We start from the raw sequence: 17,903 nt of genomic DNA, 5'->3' as shown, positions 1-17,903 counted from the left end.
CCACAGAACCAACATGCATGTCCCCTTGTTAATTGGCACGAATGCTCTGGACCCCCTCTACGAAAACTGTGCACCCACCCAGAATGAGAAACACAGATACGATGGCAGCAATTCCTCCCCACTTGTAAAGACCCTGTACAACAGATTCAAGATGAACCAGCAGAATGGACGAGTAGGCACTGTGAAGTTACAGAGCAAAAAGTGTGTCATCATTCCTGCAGGAGAAAGGATAGCCTTGAATGGTTACGCCAGACATGTCCCTGTGTCAACGAACGCCACCCTCTTAGTTGACCCCCCACAGTGCAGCCTACATGCCGGCCTCCTGTTCTGTAGCTACGTTATGACAAGTCCCTCAGTCCCCTCTTTTAAGTTGCCAGTCCTAGTTAAGAACGAGACCGCACATGACATCAGACTTCCTAGAGGCCATGACATAGCAAAGCTCTCATTCCCCACGGCTGTGTCATGCCTACCTGCACAGAGCAACAAAGTCACCCAGAGTGAGCCCCCACGTCCCGGCCCATCCTCTGCAACCTGTAACACCATGCATGTGTCTGATGGTAGCAAGCTCACCTTCGACTTCGGTGACTCTCCTCTGCCTGCAGAATGGAAGGAAAGAATCACAAAGAAACTGAATTCAGTGTCAGATGTATTTGCACTCGATGACCTCGACTTTGGCCATACAACTGAAATCAAACACAAGATACGCTTGTCAGATCCAACCCCATTCAAACAAAGACCCAGACCAATCCATCCTTCCGACTATGAGGCTGTCCGGAGACACCTAAAGGAACTTCAAGATGCTGGCGTGATACGAGAGTCTGAAAGCCCCTTTGCCTCCCCAATTGTTGTGGTTAAGAAGAAGAGTGGTGACATCAGATTGTGCATAGATTACAGAAAGTTAAACAGACAAACCATTAAAGACGCATATGCCTTACCCAACATTGAAGAAGCCTTCTCAGTCCTCACCGGGTCGAAGTGGTTCTCCGTCATGGACCTCAAGTCTGGCTACTATCAAGTTGAAATGGATGAGGACGACAAGTGTAAGACGGCGTTTGTGACACCAATGGGCTTCTGGGAATTCAACCGCATGCGCGACTCTCCTACAGAGCAAAGTGCCGTGAAGACAGAGAAGTCCAGTTGATGCTGAGGGCAATGGACCAGTTCGTCTTTTCAAGTGACGTCCTGTATAGAAGACGAGTGAACCAGGGTGAACCTTCTCTTCAACTTGTCCTCCCAGTCAAGTACAGAAAAGCTGCCCTGGAAAACCTCCATGATGCTGTCGGACATATGGGCACTGAAAGAACGCTGGACCTAGTCCGTGCCCGGTTCTATTGGCCCCGTATGTATGTTGATGTGAGTGAGAAGATCCGAACATGTGAGCGATGCATCCGAAGGAAGGCGCATGCTGAGAGAAGTGCTCCCCTGGTTAACATCAAGACCAGTCGACCCTTAGAGTTGGTGTGCATGGACTACCTGTCGTTAGAACCAGACGGAAGAGGCACAAAGAACATCCTCGTGATAACAGACCATTTCACGAAGTACGCAGTGGCAGTCCCTACAGCTGACCAAAAGGCAAAGACTGTGGCAAAAGCTCTCTGGAACAACTTTCTCATCCATTACGGATTCCCTGAACGGTTGCATAGCGACCAAGGACGTGACTTTGAATCAGCCCTGATCAAAGACCTCTGTGCATTGCTCAGCATCAAAAAGACCAGGACTACCCCTTACCATCCCCGGGGGAATCCCGTTGAACGTTTTAACAGGACGCTGTTAGAGATGCTGGGGACGCTGGAAGAAGGAGACAAGGTTAAGTGGAGGGACTTCGTGCAACCCCTTGTACATGCATATAACTGCACTAAAAACGACACCACTGGCTACTCTCCTTACCAGTTGATGTTTGGCCGACAGCCAAGACTCCCACTTGACATCGCATTTGGACTTACCCCAGAAGGTCCCAGTAAGATCTCCCACTCAGAGTATGTCAAAACGCTGACAGAGAGCCTAACAGAGAGCTACAGACTTGCCACTGAGAACAGCCTGAAAACTGCTCTGCAAAACAAACGCAGATTTGACAGCAAGGTGAGAGAGTCCACGCTCTTACCTGGAGACAGAGTCCTTGTGCGCAACGTTGGCATCAGAGGGAAGCATAAAATTGCTGATAGATGGAGTGAAACTATTTACAAAGTCATTAAGCAGATTCAAGACTCCCCTGTCTATGTCGTAGTCCCTGAGCACACTGATGGCCCTGAAAGAGTTCTACACAGAGATTTACTTTTGCCGTGTGGTTTCCTCCCATCCACCGTCAATGATGAACAGCCTGCACAGAATAAACCCCAACAGAAACCTGACAACTTACCTGCTCCTGATCCCGATCTACCTGCTGCTGAAGGAGAGTCCAACGACGACGAAGAGGAGTATTATACCCTCTATGATCAACTCTCGGGGGAGTCCAGAAATGCTCGAGCTGAACAGGAAAGACAGATTCCAGAAGTTGAAAGACCTGAAACTGACCAGTCGGCCACCCATGACACTCAGCTGAGAGTTGAACCAAGCCCTGAGAATCCAGACACAAGTGTGAGTTCTGAAAAGTCCCTCCTTGATCCCGAAGCTCCAGCATTTGAGCCTACGAATGATGAAGCAAGTCTGTCCCACAATCTGTCTGAATCTGAGTGCGTGACAGCTGAAAGTGTTCCTGAAGTTCCTGCAACAGATCCCGGTGAGTTCCATAGCCCTGGAAGTGAACGAGAGGATGCATCACCTCGGAGGACCAGTGGAGATGTGCTGGAACAGATGGAGGAAGAAGACACTGAAATTGCCCCTGACAGTGAGGTCCCACAGAGAAGATCTGCTCGAGAGCGAACAGTCCCCCAAAGACTTACATACCCCACTCGAGGGAACCCCCTACTCACTGTAATGCATTCCATTTTAGCTGGTTTAGACCAAGCTTTCTCCCAGACCCTCGTCGATGCCCCTTCCCTATACAACTTGACCCCTTTACCCACTGATATAGTGTAGGATACACTTCCAGTGTAGTGTAGAACATGCAAGGATGCATGCAGATTAAGGAGGGGAGGATGTAACCCAGTGAAGTATTACGGTTACATTTATCATCGTATTTCCTATGTGTTTGTCTATGTGCTTGCAATTTCATTTCCCGTCCACTAGGTGACAGTAGAGACACTGTTAGGAAGGGAGATACGTAGAGTAAGAGCACTGGTTGCTATGGAGACAGAGCGAGATACCAATGAAAAGAAACGATTGTACTGAAGAACAGTTGTGAGAGAAAGTTAAATTATTTACTTTACTTTCATAATACAGTTGAAGAAACGTCTTTTGTTTAAGTTGTGATACCTTTGAGAAGCAAGAATCGTATGGGAGAAGATCCGGACTGCTCTGGTTATGTTTAATTTATTTCCTTTGCTCCGGTGAGTTTTATTTTCATGTCTTCCAGCGCTAGTCGCGATATCAGCTGTCTTTGTTTTGATTCATGGTATTTGGTTAAGAAATATGATCTGAGCATAAGACACATCTTGTGAAGATGTGTTACATGAATATAGTTGTATGATTTCGTTGTGTACACTTATTTTGAGTAACTGTAATGTATTTTGTCTGCAAGCTAAAAAACCAACTGGAGTTGAACTGAACTGATTAGCTGCCTATGCTCGTGAATGCTGTTTATAATCCATGTTATTGAGCTACTAAGCTAGCGACTGGGTTTCATTTTGTGCAGTTTATGGACTGAATGGACTATTACGTTTCAACTACTGCACTTTGAGTATTGAAGGATGAGTTTCTGAACTGACTAGTGAATAAGAAGAGTATTGACAGTATTGTTATCCTGCTATGCAGGTTGGTTTTTTTAAGAGCTTGATTTCCAACGAACTTTCGACGAACTCCCCTGGGTGCACGCGCGGCCAGTGACTGAGAAGAAGAGCGTCTGGCCACTTGTCTCCTACAGCCGCGTCTCGTTCTCCATCCAGGCCCCAGAGATAAGGAGATCCATTACACACACCCGCACGTGGGACACATAAACAGAACATATACTACCCGGGTAGATGGACACTTTTGGACTCGAGCATTATTTATTTATTTGATTATTTTATTTTATTTCTTTAATTCAGAGCTCTGAGGGTTTTTCTTTTCTACTTTCTTATTTATTCCTATTTCCTATTTTTTCTATTTCTTTTCTCTTCCTCTTTGAAAAAGACTATTTTAAGAGTCTATCCAGGCAGAGAGGTTACATTTGAGTGTTTTACATGAATAAATACCGGCAATGTTTTCAAACTTTACCAACTGGTCATAGTATTATCCTTCTCCTCGAAAAGAACCTTTGACAAAGGGTGCTCGGTTAATAACTATTTCTAACCCATGCAGAGTACCCTACCTTACAATCAGAAAACATCAAGGCTGTGTTGTATTAATGTAGCCTGACAAAGAAAAGGCCCACACACAAGAGCATACATCAACTACACTGATCTATACCCTGCAGGTCTGGCCTTATGGTCACAACCCCTATTCATAAATCACACAGAGGAAGAAAACATTGGTGTATTAAGTCTCCGTGGGTGATGTAAGGAGTGAGTACTATTGACTGGAGGCTACAATGATTTGTAAAGACAGAAGTCAATGCGTGCTCAATTAATTCAACAAGAGAATTTCATGCCAAAAAATGATGAGGGTTTCTGTGAATAACTGTTCACCACCATAGTTCAGAAGAGCGTTGCAGGTAGATATCACCGAATAAAGTCGACCATGCCAATCCATAAGCTACAATAACGGTGTCTAGCAAGACGTTACATAAACTTGCTTATATTCATGCTTGAGCGATGGGAGCGCAGCACACGTGATCTTTGTTATTGTCCTACTGTCAATACATTGCCAACAACAATAAATATGACCATATCCCCCTCTTCTCATTTCTAAAGGGAACACGGATAGGCTACTGTAAATAAGGTATGATTACTTTAAGGATTGGTGACAAATTACGCAATAGATTGTGGCGTGGAGAAAATGAAACCAAAAATGGAGCAAACATTTCCTACAGCCTGGAGCCCAAGAGCCTCGAAATCTATTCGCACAATTAGCTGCACATACAAATCACTAAGCGTTTACTGTCAAAACATTCACATCACACAATATGACGAAGACTTTAACCCAAAATATTCGGGCAGACAAGACATACCAGCACAGCTTGAGTCTATAACACACACTTACCTGTCTGTGTGTAATGTGTAGTCAACGTTCGCCTCCACAGCCTCGCCTGTTTCCTACAAAAACATCATCTCATCCACCGTGTAGTGTACCCGTGAGAACCGAGGCGCGCTTAGATATCTGCTCTCCCACTGTTTGCGCGGCTGTGGAATATGCTTGATGGTTCAAAGCTCTGGAAGATACCGTGCAAGACGACCGAGAGCGCTGATTGGTTGGTGCGACCACAGTGTCCTATGAGCGGTTAACGTTGCAGCTCATGATGGAGCGAGCCTGGATCGAGCCTTTAGGAATGGCATTGTTTTGGCGATGGTGAATGAGACACAAAACAATGTCTCAGAGGACAAGGCAACAAAAATGGTAGATCCATGGACTCTTTTCCATCCAGCTACGCTGCATTTCTGTTAAGTAGAAAATGAATTGAATACCAGTACATAAAAGCACAAGTGTTCATCTTCTCTGCTGTATAAATTATGTATGACTATCATACACGCTATCATTAAGTACAGAGTAGCACAGCTTTTCTCATTAATAATACAGGCATATGCCATATCAACAGCACCCTGACACCCCCAAGCAGTATGTCTGCAAAATACCAGATACAGTAGGCAGCACGCAGTCTTCAGACTGGGACATGGGCATGCTCCGTGTATACCTCCAAACAAATTAAACAAAAGAGGTAGTCCAAATATTATTCCAGGAAGTGCATTTTTGGCTTCAGGCCGAGCACAGGATGTGTTCTGCTGTGAGCCTGGGTGAGTTGCTGAGGGACAGGCCAGTGATCTTCTTCTGCCTTCTCTCTCTCCCCTCCCATGGGAAAGGATTCTAGGCCCCCTTTCTCCCTGGGCCCCGGGACAACTGTCCTCTCTTCCCCCCCCCCCTTGTCGGCAGCCCTGCAGACAGGCCAGTGGTCTTCTGCCTTCTCTCTCTCTCTCTCTCTCTCTCTCTCTCTCTCTCTCTCTCTCTCTCCTCCCATGGGAAAGGATTCCTCCTGCCCGGATCAAGATTAAGCCCCATCCCCAGGCCGCTCTCAGAACACCAGAATGACAATTAAATCCATGTAATGTCACGGACTTGTCATTATGATAGGCCTAAATATTGCCATTAAATAATAATAATTAAAAAACACACACACCTCATGAAGAATCTCACATCCTTGCCCCCCATTTTGGTTATTGTTTAAATGTTGTAATTGTAATTGTGAGTGGTCATATTCAAAAGGGCTATTTTTTTTCTGATGTTACACAACCAGTAAAGATGCGTCGGTCCGGTAGATTATGTAATCATTTTCCCACAGGATAGGGGCCCTTGCAGGCAGATGATACAGCATTACCCCGTGAGGTGTGGGATGCCAGGGGCACTGGGCAACTGTGAAGCCATCATTTCTGAGGATGGACAACCTCGCCTCCCACAACCCCAACCAACTACCACAAGCTATTTTTAGATCTGGACACAGGCATGCCATGCTCAGCTGAAGCAGTGAGCAACAGCCCCATCCTGTGGTTACAAAAAAAGACGTTTTATTTATCTTTAGTAAACTGGAAAAAGCCAAAAGGATTATTGCTTAGTGACTTGTTCTAGCACTAGTCCATGAGCTGTTGGATGCTGAAAAATTGTGGGTCCCCAAACCATTCCAGCTAAGAACCACTGAACTAACCTTAACTGAATCTTAATTAGATTATTGGCTGGTGAGTTGGTCACATTCTGGTCTGTGTAAGATCACCCCAACAGGCACCGTCCCCGACCCACCCATCACAACACAAGTACAACCCTCACCCCACCCACCCCTCCCAGTTTCAGTCTTAGGATGAGCTTGGCAGGATGATGACACAATTGCGCGACGATGGAGACAGCAGAATGGCTAAGAAGGATAACTGAAAAGTGGTCGATTGACTGGTCATACCGTTGGCCATTGCAGTGCAGAGGCAATTTCAGCCATAACGACCAATGACGTATATACTATACGTCAGCGATAACGACAATGGTTTCGGCCCAGAGCAGAGGTGTCAAAAGTAAAAAGTAAAAGTACAAAAAGAAACCCAATTTCCTCCCAACATAGGAAACATGTCTGAATTACCAGAAGACCTGTGTGCTTGTCTTACGATCAGCTTACTCTCTGCTGGTGTTTTTAAATAACAACAGTCTATTTACTTCATTAGGTACAATGCAGTAAATTGTGTGACAGTTATGTTATATCATGTGCTAGCGTATTTACACCATAAATTTACTTACACTTTTGACAGCTCTGGATTGGTCCCACCCACAGCCTTTAGCTATCTTCACCAAGCAATTCCAGACTAAACATTTTACATTTGACTTGGCAGGCTGGTTTTATTGGACATATTTTTAAAATATAAAAACATTAGAAACTCTGTAGAAAAGTGTGAATCAAATTAGTCTGACTATGACGGAAGAAGTAATACTACGACATATACTATGTTGTTATTTCATGTATCCAAGTTCAAAATAAAAGCAAATAAAAAATGCAATTAGCTGTGTGCATAAATTAATCCTGAAGTTGTAAAAAAAAAAGTGTAGTCTCCATCACGGATGGTAAAGATCATCACTGTAGAGTGTCCACTTCAGTACATCAAAACATCTGCCATGTCTTGTAAATCAGCAGACAAAAAAGTAATACAGTAACCAAAGGGAACTGCTCAAAACAGGAGCCAGCAACTACACCCGTCTTCTGAGGTATTCCAGGTCCATTGAGTTCTCCTTAAAATAGTAACTGTACACACATCCCACTTCAATGATGTTCGGTGCAGGGCACGAGTGTATTCTATCGAGTAGAAGTCTGCATTTTGACCCATCAGGGTCTTCCGCAATGAATCGCAACATTGTGTTAGAAACATCGGTTGGAATTTCAGTGTACTGACTTCTGTTGGGTTTTCCCGTCAGTCTTGTGTTGTGTCGTCACCCGCCCACCCCCCCAAGAAATGTCTCCTCAGTCCTGGTTGAGGGGGGCATCTGAATGCGTGTCCACTCTCTGCTGATGTCCGTCCACTGAGGTGGTGCCCATGACAGAGCTTCCCAAAGGGTCCTGGACAACAGGCGTGTCCTCCACGGACACCTCACTCTTCAGCTGTCTGCCTGCCCCTCTCGCACTGCCACTCCAACTCACTGACTCATCATAGGCCATCACACCTACACAACAAGGGCAATAGTGTAATTAAGCATTAATAAAGGAGAAAGAGTATAGGGCATACTGCATTGTTTGGTTAAACTGTAGACCTATCTATGAGCTCTAAGTCAAATGTTTCTCCATCAACTCAACATATAAATATTGAATTCAGTTAAACTCAATCAGCCATATCAATGTAATAATATCACATACCTGACGTCACATGTGCAGAGGACCCAGTGCTATAATAACTACTATGATCCACTCCAGGCGGAGATGTTTTGATACGTTTCATCTGCAATGCACACATGCTTAGCATTAATGATAAATGTACATGCAAGTATTAAAGGTAGAGTATGCCATTTTTAAGTAATTTACTTCCAGGAATGATGCTGCCCATTCACAACTGTTATCATCAGTTTTCTCCACCACCATCAATTTCTAACTATTCATCCACTGGGAAAATTCCACTTTTCATTCAGAAAAAGGTGTCTCTTCTTTATGCCGGCCATTTTGAATTTCCAGCAATAGGCATATTCAGCCTGCCCAACTTGCTGTATTTTGACCAATAGATCCTACATAATCTACCTGTAAAGGCTGATAGTAAGCCATTTCACGTACCTCTGCACAAATAGCATCGGAGAGACGAGAGGCAAGTTGTCTTTCATCCATGTAGTCACACTTGCTGCAAAGAAAATAAACATGTCCACAAGGTCAGTAACCGGAGGTGATGAATTGGGCAATCTTTATAGTGTGGCATTGTCTTTTTATGCAAAGCGTCACCTGGTTTCAATAGGCACAGTCAACTCATACTCTGCAGATTTTTCTGATGGCGTCTGTTTCTGAAAACAAAACAAAACAACAGTGGTCTAGCTGAGCAATGTTGAAGATACAAATGTAGCCAGTTCCCTCTATCTTAAAAGCAACAAAACATTAAAGAGCAAGTTGCCTTACCTTAGTGTTTTCACTGTCTGGGGAAGTTTGCTTGGGGCCTTCCTCTGAATTGCCATTACTTTGTCCCTGGCGCTTTGTTTTTCTATGCAGATGCTCATATGTGCTAACGTTGTTAAACACTACACACACACACACACACACACACACACACACACACACACACACACACACACACACACACACACACACACACACACACACACACACACACACACACACACACACACACACACACACACACACACACACACAAAGAACTCTGTCCATTAATGTCATTGCTTAGCCATTTTTGGTTATCTTGTACTCATTTACACTGGACACACAAACAGTCTGTCTGTCTCAACACTCACAGATATAGATATGAAATCCCAGCAGGTGGACTATGAGTGCCAGGGAAACCAGGCCGAGCAGTAGGGTGAAGCCAGCCACCACCAACAGACCCGTGGAGCTGGTTTGTACCGGAGCCAGAGGCAGAAACACCAGCCATGTTGAGTTCTCCACACCTGGCCAGACAAGTAGAAATACAGACAACGATATGTACAGTATAGGGTAATGGAACTGGCAATGCAGAGGTGGCCACAGTAAAAGTAGAAGGAAATGTATGGTACACCACTAGCATTAGGTACAATGGAATAACTGGTGTAACCGCTATGTACAGTAATATCATATGCTAATGAAGTCAAGTCAAGTCGGCTTTATTGTCAATTTCTTTACATGTTCTGGTCATACAACGAATTTAAATCACGTTTCTTACTTTCCCATGCAGACATAGACCATAGACTTTAGGTGTGGACATAGACAATTAGACATAGAATGTATGTGGGTCATTTCACGTGAAATCAGACACTTTGGGACCCGACCGACCCGGATTTCAATCATACTTGGTGTGCCTTTTCAGTAGCAAGGTAGCACCCCAGAACTGCATTGGTTTGAATCTGACACTAACATTAAGGGAGAAACAGACTAGGAAAGGTTCACATGTGAGGGTAGGACACTATACATTCAGCCTTGAATATATCAGTCAGTGTTAGTCACAAAAAGATGCCTGTGGTGTTGTTTGAAAGCTCTTTTCTGGCTCTACATATTACACAATCACCTTGGAATACAACTACTCTCAAAATATGAATTATGATAAATTGAAAAATTAAAAATTGAATATCTAAAAAACTTATATTTTAAAATGGCCAGTTCCTTGTCCAAACGTAGCCGGCAATGTCATGAGCAGCACCTAAAATGCTGGTGTTCGGTTTGTTATTCATTTCAGAGAGAAGTTGACTCACAAATATGGCATCATACAGACCACTTACTAATAATATGGTAATACCATAGTAGCATCACATGACAAAACAAAAACAAAACAAAAATGGTCAGTGTCCATGGTCCCAGGTTTCAGAAACTAAGGCAGATGTCCATTTATACACACCAAATGATGATATGTGAATGTTTGAACATTCCTTCTCGTACCTGTGCCATCTTCCCTTTACCATACTTTAAAGAGATAATCAATGGCTACACTCTCATTTTGTACTCTACCAGTGCATTTGAAGCAGCAGCTGTGTCTTTTGTAGATAATGTATAAGTACGTCCCGTTACAGTTACAGGTTCCACTACCAGAAGCACATCCTGATGATCCATGACAAGTCTATCTGGTCTGAAGGGAAAAGTGAAGGATGGAGATGGTCCATGAGGATGCAGGAAGTTCAGTTTCACCTCTCCAGTGCTCGGCATACATTCCTCAGCACATGCTAGCCACCAGTTGCCATCATATACAGCTACAACATACCCTTTGATGCTTGAAAATGTAACACATTCCTTTACTGAGCTCACTCTTTCAACTCTGCCTTCTCTGAATGCTGAAAATGGCCTAACTTCCACTGTGTCCATTGACAATGGGCAGAAGCTGTGTAGTTTTTGAGTACCTGGAATAGTTCTTGCAGATTCAAACCTTTTCAACAGGTTCTCAGCTTCATGATGGTAGATCTCTGTTGTGGCAAACTGGCAATGGATGTTCTTGACATTATCCTTGACAAATTCCATCAGTTGGTATGGCGTTACAAATCAATAGGACGTTGCAGACTTGCTCGTGCAGCAAGCCATTTAACTGTCCCTCCAACGCCATCACATGGACCTTTGCCATGTGATGTGGAAAAAAGTGCCACTCTGCAGGTATGTGAAAATCTGCCTCGTGGTGGCACAAATTTGTTGTGTTTTTAAGGTTCTTATATTGTGCAGCACAGCCATCAGAAAAAAATATAGGATCTTCTTTGGACGTTCTGTCATTGATGAAGTGTCACTGAGGAACTGAATTAGGAGCTTCTGAAACAGATGTACAGCAATTGTATCATGAATGTTGCAGTCTGAAATAACAACAAAACAGATTTTTTCCCCAGTTTCAACTGATCTTGGTAGTAGCATACAAATGGATGGATTGTGGCCTGCACTGGTTGTTCCAGTGAAATGATTGAATAGCATCTTGAATTATAAAACTATAGTTTTAAAAACGTTCCTGGTTCAAGGGAGTCAGTCAAGGATAATGTCAAGAACATCCATTGCCAGTTTGCCACAACAGAGATGTACCATCATGAATCTGAGAACCTGTTGAAAAGGTTTGAATCTGCAAGAACTATTCCAGGTACTCAAAAACTACACAGCTTCTGCCCATTGTCAATGGACACAGTGGAAGTTAGGCCATTTTCAGCATTCAGAGAAGGCAGAGTTGAAAGAGTGAGCTCAGTAAAGGAATGTGTTACATTTTCAAGCATCAAAGGGTATGTTGTAGCTGTATATGATGGCAACTGGTGGCTAGCATGTGCTGAGGAATGTATGCCGAGCACTGGAGAGGTGAAACTGAACTTCCTGCATCCTCATGGGCCATCTCCATCCTTCACTTTTCCCTTCAGACCAGATAGACTTGTCATGGATCATCAGGATGTGCTTCTGGTAGTGGAACCTGTAACTGCAACGGATCGTACTTATACATTATCTACAAAAGACACAGCTGTTGCTTCAAATGCACTGGTAGAGTACAAAATGAGAGTGTAGCCATTGATTATCTCTTTAAAGTACGGTAAAGGGAAGATGGCACAGGTACACAGAGAAGGAATGTTCAAACATTCACATATCATCAGTTGGTGTGTATAAATGGACATCTGCTTAGTTGCTGAAACCTGGGACCATGGACACTGACCATTTTTGTTTTTTGTTTTTGTTTTGTCATGTGATGCTATACTATGGTATTACCATATTATTAGTAAGTGGTCTGTATGACGCCATATTTGTGAGTCAAATTCTCTCTGAAATGAATAACAAACCGAACACCAGCATTTTAGGTGCTGCTCATGACATTGCCGGCTACGTTTGGACAAGAAACTGGCCATTTTAAAATATAGGTTTTTTAGATATTCAATTTTTAATTTTTCAATTTATCATAATTCATATTCTGAGAGTAGTTGTATTCCAAGGTGATTGTGTAATATGTAGAGCCAGAAAAGAGCTTTCAAACAACACCACAGGCATCTTTTTGTGACTAACACTGACTGATATATTCAAGGCTGAATGTATAGTGTCCTACCCTCACATGTAAACCTTTCCTAGTCTGTTTCTCCCTTAATATTAGTGTCAGATTCAAACCAATGCAGTTCTGGAGTGCTACCTTGCTACTGAAAAGGCACACCAAGTATGATCGAAATCCGGGTCGGTCGGGTCCCAAAGTGTCTGATTTCACGTGAAATGACCCATGTGTACTGTCTATGTATAATTGTATATGTCCACACCTAAAGTCTATGGTCTATATCTGCATGGGAAAGTAAGAAACGTAATTTCAATTCTTTGTATGACCAGCGCATGTAATGAAATTAACAATACCTGTAAAGCCAACTTGACTTGACTTGACTAGCATATGATATTACATATGATACACATAACGGTATGTTATTCCATTGTACCTAATGAGGTGGCCAGACGTTACTGAACAAAAAAATGAAGACCTAATGAGAAAACCCCCAAATGTGATCTAACAAACACAGAATCCGTTACACCACTCTATAGTAACTGTAGATCAGTTACTCAGTGAAGTCACTTGGGTTTTGTAGGAAACTATGGAAGGTTTTGTTTTGTTACTTCTACTTTTACTTTGGCCATCTCTGCTGCTGTGAGTGAGTGCCCATTTTGTATGCAGCTGACTTATCAACTGTTATTTTCAAACATGTTCAGCTATCCCTCAAAACATATGTTTAACATTGAAAAGTCCAATCAAACAGGTGTCTTACGTTCAAACTGAGGTGCAGTGCGAAGTGTATCTGGGTTCACAAAGTGTTCGATGAAGACGAAGAGAATAATCACGACCAGCAGGAATGCGGCGGCGGTGGCAGTCAAAACGGTGACGAAGAAAACCCTGAATTAAAGATAAGATCCATAATTAATTATTAAACCATGGATATCGAAATAAGAACAATTCACACACAAACCTATAGGCATACAGTAGCCTATGTCCTTTCTAGTTTTTCCAGTTGGACTATGAACCAAAATTTCACTTGTCTACTTCAAACTTGCAAAGGGTGATAAGCGACAATACAATAAACTTCATGTTATAGTGAGTGAAAAACAATAAATTTGACCAGTACCGTGAAGTTCAAAAGGTTTGCCTGAATATAGAGGTTGGACTAACTAAATTAGAATACTTGAAATTGAAGTTTGTGTATGGCCAATACATTGCACATGCACACCGTAGACACATTGCACCCATAGTGGGTAGCCGTGGCCTTGTTAGGGAGGTGGTCCTCGAGAGTGGGAGAGTGTTTCTCGAGCTTTTTTGAACAAACGCCCCCTTGGCCACATCACAAGCTTCCCAATGCCTCCTTGACCTCATCATAAGCCTGACAACACCCCCTTAGTACAAGAAATAAATAGATGGACTAATATCCCCCAATGGCAACTAAGCACCGCCCCCTCTCAGCTGTATCCTTCTCAACGGCCCCAACGCCCCCTGGTGGGTTGTACCACCTACTTTGAGAAACACTATCTTAGGATCAAAGGGTTGCCAGCTCAAATCCCACCCTTACTCCTCCCTACACCTGCATCCATGGCTGAAGTGCTCTTAAGCAAGGCACCTGACCCCACATTGGTCCCGGGACTGTAATCAATACCCTGTACATAACTGCAAGTCGCTTTGCATAAAAGCATCAGCTAAGTGTAATGAAATGAAATGTAATGACCTTTAACCAAATCTTGTAACTATGATTGTAGCAGGTCACATGCACTGCAGGCTGAGAGAAGATCTATTTTGGTCCAACTGCCACAGAAAAAGGAAATTGTCTACCTTGCCCCATCCACATATTTACACAACTTTAAGTATGTTTACTTAGCTCCCACCCCCACCACTCTCTCTCTCACACACACACACACACACACACACACACACATGCACGCCCGCCCGCCCGCCCGCCCGCACGCACACGCACGCACGCACGCACGCACGCACGCACGCACGCACGCACGCACACACACACACACGCACGCACACACGCACGCACACACACACACACAGAGGAGTGATCTGCTTGTCAAGGGCACAGGTTGGTTGGTACAGATCGCTCCGAGTCCAGACCATGACGAGATATTCACTACAGTGAGGGCACAGACCTTTCAGAAGGGCAATTCTATGTAAATGTCAACTAGACCATGAAACAAGAAATTGTCTTTTAATAAAAAAAAGAACTGACCTGACCAGACCTACAGTACAAACCTAAAGAGGAACAAGACTATAACGCCTAAAGAGCTGAAAATGCCCGGCTGCGCTGGTTGGCAAAAGGGAAAGTGTCATATCATCTTCAGGGTCCAGTTTCCTCTTACCAGTAGTTCCTCCCTCCGATGCATGTGTTGAGCCACCTACAGTGGTGGTCAAAGTCTGCAATACACTTGTTGCAAGTGCGGCAGTGTTTGGCTTTAGGTCCTCTGCGGAATGGATGGCGACAGAAAGAGGAAATGCCAACGGTGAGAAATGGAGACGAAAATAATACAATTGTGAATGGTGACTTTGTTCACTGACACGATTAAAAGAATGAAAACAAACACCACAGTTTGATGGGGACAATGGCACTTACACTTCAACCTCACAAAGAGTGCAGTAGTCGTTTTCAATCACGTGTGCGTGTTTGCCTTTGTCAAAAGTAGGCAAAGTGCTGGAGTACATTTTGGCACGCACATTGGGGTGTGCTGGGTCTATAGACACTGAGGCGATGTGGGTAATCAAGTGTAAAAAGAAGGCAGCACCAACAATCTGAATAGGTGAAAGTCAAGGCTAAGTTGAAGGCACACAAATATGACCACCAATACACTGTACATTGTTAACTGTAATTTCGTGCAGGTGATGATTAAGTAGGCACACTTCATAAGGCACACAGTGATCTCCAGGTTGCATCTGTGATTTTAATCTTTAACATTAGAACACCCTGACTATTACCTGTGTTATACAGGTATGTGTCTTTAAATGTCCATGTGGACATTTTGTGTAGGCCTATTTATGTAAGCTACTTGACACCCGAGTTTCCCCTCGGGGATCAATTAAGCTTCTCAACTACTCTACTGTACTAAAACAAAGTCAAACAAAACCTCTACACCCAGCGTGCTGCACCGTACAGGACACAGTAAAGTAAAGGATACACCATAAGACACTGAGTTCCAAGGATGGGGCAGCAACGGGATAAAGATCCCAAAGCCAACAATGGCAAAGTATGCATAGGTGAACCAGGCCACCAGCTGCATTGTCTTGGGGGGCAGAGACCAGCCGTTCCGCTGTGGTTGAGGCACAGGGGCCACCAGCTCATTGTGGCTGCTTGCATGGGTGGGAGCGGTCCGCCTCAAGTGCCGTGTACAGCCGCGCATCTGGTGGAGATTGGAGAAGAAGGGGTCAGATGAGGGTGGAGATTGGAGAAGAAGGGGTCAGATCAGGGTGTGTGTGAAATTCTATAGGCCAACTTTGATGCCTGGAATCATTAAGGCTATATGTGAAGACTCTGAGTGTAGTGGAAAGCGCGCACATCCAGCAAAAAAGCATCAGCAGGTGCCAAATCAAAAAACTGTCACATGTAGGAGCGGGAAAGGATCTGCACACTGCTTGCAAAAGACTTAATTTATTAGGAGCATAGATCTTCTTCAGGCATTAAGTCTTTTGCAAGCAGTGTGCAGATCCTTTCCCGCTCCTATATGTGAAGACTCTACCACGGCATAAGAAAGACAAAATATTCTGCTGAAGAGAACTGTTCAGTAAATGGAACACTTCATGCAAATGCAAAGGGTCATATGTCTTTGGCACTGCAGAATCACCTGAGTATACTTCTCAAGATAACGTCCAACTGTAGCCTACAGCCTGACAGGTGAGAAATGGCTTCTTAGCAAATTAAGTCATGAATCCCAGTCCTGGCTTTACCCTGCCAATGATGGTAACAACACATAGGCCGTTGTAGCGTAACAAATTGGTTGACAGGTTGAGGTATCCATGACCACTAACGCAAACAGAGCAGCATAATAATTTCAGTAGCCTATTTCATTTTTATATTTTTTTAAATAGACATTTTGTGTGCTCTCTTGGTTGAGTTTATTTCCCCCTGGAATACACTTTTTTCCGCATGAAAATCCAGTCGCTATTACATGTTAAGATACATGTAGGCCTACAATAAATTCACACACACACACACACACACACGTAGGCCTAACTATTCCATGTGTGCCATGCATGTGGAGCATAAAGCACCATCAGACACCTGATGGTGGCCCAGGTGTTCATGAACGAGCAAATTATAAATGGGTGTTTCCAGGGAACAATAATCCACCTATTTGCCCACTTGTAAATGAGAAAAACGTGGCCCTAAACCCAAGATTAATTCTGTCTACTAAAATCAGGACAGTTTTCCTTACTTTCCAACATATGTTTCATGAGGATCTAGCAACTTTGTTGAAATCAATATGATATGAAATATCAAATTATGTCGCTTACCTCCAACGGTGCAATAGCGAGTATTCAGTCTCGAGGACACGCTCACTTTGCTTCACGCGCATTTCCGAGACGCTGGATACCCTCTTCCATTTTCAGGTGGTCTTTACATTAACAGGTGACTTTGCAGCTCACCTGCCGGAGTTTCAAACTACGTAACATTAAAGAAAGGGAAATGAAACGCACACGGATGTCAAACCAAACGAGCAAAACGAATGCATTCAATAGCTGAAGTACACATTTGTGAAGTTAAAAAGCCTACAAAGTACTCACAGCTGACTGAACACGTTCGATTCATTTGGGTTCCTGGTAGGGCTATGGAAACAGGTAGGAACAAAACCACAAGTAGGGAAACAGAACACGTCATCATGCCTACTTACCAACGAGTGGCTATGTGAAAATCGAGAACAAAAAACATTTGTTGGCGTCATACACCACCACCAACGAACAAAAGACGATTATATATAGACCTACATCGATATAGCCAATATTCTGAGAAAACTTCCCTCGCTGCATCCACATGACATCAAGAATATTTCCCCATTTCACTTTCTGGCCACTTGTCAGCCTCTTGTCCCCGACTCCCATTCCCTCTACTACAGAGTACAGGTCATGCAAATTAAATGG

The 17,903-nt window shown here is 43.6% G+C and overlaps 2 protein-coding genes across 2 annotated transcripts in view; both read right to left on the bottom strand.

Moving 5' to 3' along the window:
• Nucleotides 1-5,770, bottom strand: part of LOC134449092 (tubulin polymerization-promoting protein) — a 34,295-nt gene extending 28,525 nt beyond the window's left edge. The window contains exon 1 of the mRNA XM_063198873.1: nucleotides 5,215-5,770. The gene's annotated coding sequence lies outside the window, so the exon portion shown is untranslated. The remainder of the gene's footprint in view (nucleotides 1-5,214) is intronic.
• Nucleotides 5,771-7,206: 1,436 nt separating this feature from the next.
• On the bottom strand, nucleotides 7,207-17,851 carry zdhhc11 (zinc finger DHHC-type containing 11). The gene is made up of 13 exons (XM_063198040.1): nucleotides 17,751-17,851; nucleotides 17,550-17,591; nucleotides 17,280-17,427; nucleotides 15,947-16,168; nucleotides 15,388-15,563; nucleotides 15,137-15,238; nucleotides 13,555-13,679; nucleotides 9,637-9,789; nucleotides 9,287-9,405; nucleotides 9,116-9,174; nucleotides 8,954-9,017; nucleotides 8,546-8,627; nucleotides 7,207-8,355 (listed from the first exon to the last, which is right to left on the bottom strand). Exons 4-13 carry the CDS (start codon nucleotides 16,166-16,168, stop codon nucleotides 8,156-8,158), a joined length of 1,302 nt encoding a protein of 433 aa, XP_063054110.1. The 5' UTR covers nucleotides 17,280-17,427; nucleotides 17,550-17,591; nucleotides 17,751-17,851; the 3' UTR covers nucleotides 7,207-8,155.
• Nucleotides 17,852-17,903: the final 52 nt, after the last annotated feature.

Source organism: Engraulis encrasicolus, chromosome 5, assembly GCF_034702125.1.
Source record: "Engraulis encrasicolus isolate BLACKSEA-1 chromosome 5, IST_EnEncr_1.0, whole genome shotgun sequence".
NCBI lineage: Eukaryota > Metazoa > Chordata > Actinopteri > Clupeiformes > Engraulidae > Engraulis > Engraulis encrasicolus.
Note: the sequence above shows the minus strand (reverse complement) of the source record. Positions and strands in the feature narration are given on the sequence as shown.

Bases quoted from the DNA above. Each gene is read 5' to 3' on its own strand.
- zdhhc11 (XM_063198040.1), bottom strand. From the start codon at position 16,168: ATGCGCGGCTGTACACGGCACTTGAGGCGGACCGCTCCCACCCATGCA. The intron at 9,406-9,636 runs GTGAGTGTTGAG...GTGTGTGTGTAG, and splicing joins GGGATTTCATATCTATATCT to TGTTTAACAACGTTAGCACA. The intron at 9,018-9,115 runs GTGACGCTTTGC...TTTTCTTTGCAG, and splicing joins ACTGTGCCTATTGAAACCAG to CAAGTGTGACTACATGGATG.